Here is a 6,039-nt window from a genome sequence, read left to right on the forward strand (position 1 = left end):
TGCCCAGGCGGGTCTTGAACCTGCGGGCTCAGGCAATCCACTCACCTCGGCCTCCCAAAGTGCTGGGATTACAGGCTGAGCCACTGAGCCCGGCCACCAGGAGAAACTTTCTAAATGCCTCTTAGCTCTGGCTCTCACACTGCCCTCCGGGAGAGACGCCTGGGTGGCTTTTAAAGCGGGAAGGGGATGTAGAAGCTTTCTGTTCACCCCCTAATATTACAAGTGAGAGACTTACGGCCCGCAGAAACAAAATGATGGTGTAGCCCATTCAGCCTGCCCTCACCCCAGGCCTCTGAGAGCCCGGCAGGTGCCTCGCCCAGGGTTCCTGCTGCCTCAGTTCACCAGATTTCGCTCATGCCTTTTGCAGCACTTCCCAGAATGTGCCCATAGGTACGAAACCTTCTCACTGCCAGCAGAACGATCTCCATCAGAAGTTGCCTGCTAATGGTCTGCAACCTGTGTAGAGTCACTGATGTGGGGAAGTAGAGGCAGCTTTGGGAGAAAAGCACGGCCCAAGAAAGAGGACAACAGCCAGGAGCGGGGGAAGGTCCCCACCCCTGCCCTGGCAGAACCTCTGGGCTCACCTGCCCTGTCTTTTGTTTTGGGCTCCTCTGTGCCCCATGTCCTATCAGATATCAGAGGCCTGCCTGAGGGCTTAGCCTGCTGTTATCTGGGGACTTGTAAAAACAAACATTTTAAAGCTCCTAGACACACTATTTGATTTTATTCCTAATGGTATTGTAAACATGCAACTCCGGGGCTCTAAGAAAGACTTTTGGACAACTTTCTACTTCTAGATTGGTTCAAATAACCAGAATCAGTTCTCCTCCAAATAACTTCCTTGGTACACAAACACCTGGGCCTGTGAGAACAAAAATAGTTTGGCATGATCTGAAACAAACGCCAGAGAGAAGGTGCGGTACCGGATACAGCGTCTGGGGTGCTGCAGTGGGCCTGGGTCTGTGGGTGTACTGGACAATGACACGTACATAAGAACTTAATCCACAGCTTGACATAAGGCAAAGGCTGACACAGTCAGAACCATTAGAATGAGAACAAGGAAAGACCTGAAAATGCCTCTAGCGCGAGTTCTGAACACAATGGCTTTCCCAATTCCCCTTTCACTTGTGCTTCAGAAAATAAAAAACTCACACCTGTAATCCCAGCACTTTGGGAGGCTAGAGTGGGAGGATTGCTTGAGCCCAGGAGTTTGAGACTAGCCTGGGCAACATAGTGATAATCGTCTCTACAAAAAATTAAAAAAGTATCCAGGCGAGTGCCTGTAGCCCCAGCTACTCAGGAGGCTGACTCAGAAGAGTTCCCTGAGCCCAAGCATTGGAGGCTGTGGTGAGCCGTGATTGTGCTGCTGCACTCCAGCCTGGGTGACAGAGTGAGACCGTGACTCAAAAACAAAACAAAACCAAACCTAAAAAAAAGAAAGAGCCTGAATTCTGTGTGTCCATCTCTTCTTGAGTTTCATTTATTCTGAAATGTCAGACCAAAACCAGAGACTGTGTGTCACCACAGCTTTGTTGTCTTCTGCCTGTATCTTCTTGTTAGTCTCATAACTCTCCAAGACACGCCTGATGATATCACAGAACTTCGTCAGAGTGAGAGGCAAATAGAAGTGCATCTACCTAGGTGGTTCCTGAACCCTGCCTGACCAGCATAATGATGATCAACTGAATGTGGGAACCAGCGACCTGGAATCCCTGGTGTTGCAGAGAAAGAACTTGAAGCTTAGGAAGCATACATGACTCCTCCAAGGTGACAGCACTAGTCTCATCCAAGATCATACTGCTAGACTCCTCCAAGGTCACAGCAGCAGACCCCTCCAAGGTGGGCAGTGTCTACACAGGATGCTGTCAGAGGCATTCAGAAACCTGCAGTCACACCCCATCCCTGGCCCAGCACTCCAAATCCTTCACAGCCCATTTACCAGAAATTCTGTTGTGTGGATACCTGTTAAAATGCCACACCTCTGGTGGGATAACATTTTTTTTTTTTCGAGTTGGGGTCTCACTCCGTTGCCCAGGCTGGAGTACTGGGCTCCAGTGATCCTTCTGCCTCAGCCTTCCAAGTAGCTGGGACTACAAGTGCGCGCCACCACGCCCAGCTAATTTTTGATTTATTGTAGAGATGTGGTCTCGCCAAGTTGCCTGGGCTGGTCTCGAACCTGCTGACTCAGGCAATCCACTTGCCTCGGCCTCCCAAAGTGCTGGGATTATAGGCTGAGCCACCGAGCCCGGCCAGGATAACATTTTAACATATTACCATTCAGGTGCATATTAGTGAAGATGACATATTTGAGACTAGGCTGGGACAGAAGGGAAGGAGGGACTTGAGATTATTTTGCGGTGGCTTCCGCCACTTCCTGCCCAGCCAGGAGCCAGGTGTGAGAAGGATGGGAAGGAAAAACTAGAAAACCGAATGCAGGTGTGTCTGGCTGTTAGGATTCATTTGAAATACTGTAGTCATGTTTTGCTTAAGGATGGGCATACGATCTGAGAAATTCTCAAGCATCGTGGAGTTACTTACACAAACCTAGATGGTCTAGCCTACTGCACACCGAGGCTATGCAGGATAGCCGATTGCTGCTAGGCTACAAACCTGTATAGCACTTGACTGTACTGAATCCTGTAGACAGTTGTAACACAATGGTATGTATTTGTGCATGTAAACATATCTTAACACAGAAAAGGCACAGTAGAAATACAGTGTTATCATCTTTTGGGACCATTGTCATACGTGTGCTCTGTCGTATGACTATTATGAGTCCGTCATGTTCTGTCTCATCCCTAGGCCTTTGCCTATGCTGTTCCTTCTGCCTGTAATGCTTTTCCCTCCCTGACCCCTTCTCCTGGCTCACTTCAGCTCATCGTTCCAGATTCAGACATCGTTTCCTCCGCTGGCTTCTCTCCGGCCCATCGGCCTTGCCCACGCCACACCTGGGCCGGGCGTGCCCCTCCTGTGTGTGTTTCCACATGGTTCTCACATCCACTGCCTTCACACCAAGGACTTTGTGTCACAGTTACCTGTTGCTTGGGCAGCAGGAGTTCTGCCAGCTCAGATGGTGTTAGCACCACAGTTTTTAATTTTTTTTTTTACTTTCTCTCCATCCATTTATTTTCTTTTATTGAATCGGGGTCTCACTCTGTTGTCCAGGCTGGCGTGCAGTGGCATGATCATGATGATCATGGCTCACGGCAGCCTCCGCCTCCTGGGCTTAGGCGATCCTTCCACTTCAGCATCCCACGTAGCTGGGACTTCAGGCGTGGGCCACCACACCTGGCTAATTAATGAATTAAATTTTTGAGGCGTCGATATAAGGTCTCACTATGTTGCCCAGGCTGGCTTCGAACTCCCGGATGAAAGCAATCCTCCTGCCTCAGCCTCCCAAATCGCTGGGATTATAAGCATGAGCCACCATGCCCGGCAGCCTCTTTCCATCAATTTGAATCCAAATCTGAGACTGCTTTCTACGGGGCTGGCAAGAAATTCCACTTTAGCCAGAATTGGGGCTCTGTCCCCCCGCCTTGGGGGGTCACACTTCCTATCCAAGAGTCTCATGTGATTCTGAGAAAACGAGGAGAGGACCCTGAATTTGTTTGTGCATCAGGTAGACATTGCTGCTTGTCCAAATCCGAGAGGTCCCTTGAGACCCCACGGCCACGTTTCTATGCCAGACACAAGGCACAGGCATCTTTGCCGGGCCTGGGCCCTGGCATTCGGGAGTTAGGCAGCTCCGTGCTTTCTCCGACGTGGTCCTGCCACCTTTGTGTTCTGCCCAGGATCTGGGCCAGTCCCCGCTTCTGAAAGTTGCAGATCTGTCTCCCCCGCTCCATGAGGGACACTGGTCAAAACTCTCTCCATCGACCCACCTTCTCTTAAGCAATGTTGGCTGTCATAAAAACAAACAAAAAGGTGCTGCTTTCAGCAGCTTCTTGTCTGAGCACTGTCAACACCTGCGGGGCAAAGAATTACGAAAAGCCCAGACACGTTCTCGACAGGGAAACATCTAGAAAGAATGAACACAAATGATTACTTCAATAAATCCTCCTACCCTGCTCATTTGGACATCGAAAGGCACTCCCAAGACCTAATCCGCCGTATGTCCTTAATGAGGATGTGGGTAAAAAGTGAACGTTGACTCTTGGCTGGCCCGTGACTGACACTTGGGGTTTAGCAGGTTGTGCTCTGCACAACTCTAGAGGGTTCCCTCGAACAGATTTTATTACTTATTGAGACAGATTTCTGGCAGGTGTCTTGAAGCATCTTGGTAGAGATGCTTTTTTCTAATTTGCACAAATCAGGCGATTTCGTCATTGTGCAAATATCACAGTTTGTGCTTACACAAACTTGAGGTGGAGCCCTGCCTTTTCTGATCTGCGTGTGATCTAGGCCCTGACAGAGGCCTGTACCTTTTTATTTTTTTAACATTTCCTCATTAATACAACAAGTGGTGAAGCATAAGAAACAAATATTGAGATATCAAGATCAGTTGCAGAAGAGTAGGAAATAAGGGAAGAAGCAGATTCAGAATTATATCCTTCCTGTCCAAAGTTATATCAGATTCAACGTACAAGAGAGTTGTTAATATCAGGCCTACATGGTTTGTGGATATTTGTAACTCTCTAAGTACTTGTAGATATTTAAAAGTAACCTGTTGCAAAATGTTATTATTATTATATATTTTTTTTGAGTTGGAGTCTCACTCTGTCGCTCAGACTGGAGTGCAGTGGCCGCTCCTGGCCACCGCAGCCTCGACCTGCTGGGCTCCGGCGACCCTTCCGCCTCAGCCTTCCAAGTAGCTGGAACTACAGGCGTGCGCTACCACGCCCGGCTAATTTTTGATTTATTGTAGAGATGAGGTCTTGCCAAGTTGCCCAGGCGGGTCTCGAACCCGTGGGCTCAGGCAATCCACTCACCTCAGCCTCCCAATGAAGTTTCTTTTTCTTAATCTCTTTCTTGATGCATTCTGAACCTATTCCTTTTTATTTTGTCTCCACTAATGATTGAATGTAAGGTTTTCTGCTGGGTGCAGGGGCTCATGCCTGTAATCCCAGGACTTTGGGAGGCTGAGGCAAGAGGATCTCTTGAGGCCAGGAGTTTGAGACTAGCCTAAACAAAATTTAAAAAGAGAAAAAATAAGGTTTTCTCCACCCTAATTAAAGTAGCTTGCGTGTGTAGGAAGACGATTATCAAGGAACTCATTTGTGCTTTTAAATTAAAGCAAATACTCTCCATTTGTCTTTGGTTTTGTTTTACAGATCATATGGCCAAGGAGCCAGTGGAAGACACAGACCCAAGCACTTTATCCTTTAACATGGTAGGTTACAAATTGTACATTAATGGTGATGAGCCTTGGTTTGCTTTTTTTTTGCTTTGTTATTTCTTTACATGTCTATTACCCAGTATTTACTTGTGGCTCCGAAACCCCAAAGTAAGATTTCCTAAGATAAGCTGCTTTATCTTGCTATTCTCTGTGACAATAATAAACATTGGGTTTCTTTCTTTTTTTTTTTTTTTTTTTTTTTGAGTTGGAGTCTCACTCTGTCACCCAGGCTGGAGTGCAGTGGCACACACACGGCCACCCCAACGTTGACCCGCTGGGCTCAGGTGATCCTTCTGCCTCAGCCTTCCAAGTATCTGGATGACAGGCGTGTGCTACCACACCCGGCTAATTTTTTTTATTTATTGTAGAGACGGGGTCTGGCCAGGTTGCCCAGGCTGGTCGTGAACCTCGTTGGATTTCTCCAAGCTAAAAATGGTATTCGATTCTGTTCTCCTTCCACTCACACTGGAAGTGATCTTAGATTATATGAGGGCTTTGTGTCCTTGACTGCTTTTAATACTATTGGTCTAGTCGCTGAGCGGCCCTCTGCCATGCACACGCTGCTGGGTTTACCTCTGTTGTCATGTGTAACCCCAGCAGTCGGCCCCTGAGGCCACCCCACCTCACCCTCCCATAACCACTCCGAGGCGTGCCCACTGCTTTAAGGTTTACCAGCGATTTCACATTGTTGTTTTGTTTTTTAA

General features: G+C 48.0%; 1 protein-coding gene across 1 annotated transcript in view; it reads left to right on the forward strand.

The window, feature by feature from the left end:
• The first annotated feature begins 5,273 nt into the window (after window positions 1-5,273).
• EDARADD (EDAR associated death domain) overlaps window positions 5,274-6,039 on the forward strand; it is a 75,531-nt gene continuing 74,765 nt past the window's right edge. Inside the window, exon 1 of the mRNA XM_008059087.1 lies at window positions 5,274-5,329. Within this exon, the coding sequence (XP_008057278.1) occupies window positions 5,276-5,329 (54 nt within the window). The 5' untranslated portion in view covers window positions 5,274-5,275. The remainder of the gene's footprint in view (window positions 5,330-6,039) is intronic.

This window comes from Carlito syrichta, unplaced genomic scaffold, assembly GCF_000164805.1.
Source record: "Carlito syrichta isolate Samal-C Ts95f unplaced genomic scaffold, Tarsius_syrichta-2.0.1 Scaffold303709, whole genome shotgun sequence".
NCBI lineage: Eukaryota > Metazoa > Chordata > Mammalia > Primates > Tarsiidae > Carlito > Carlito syrichta.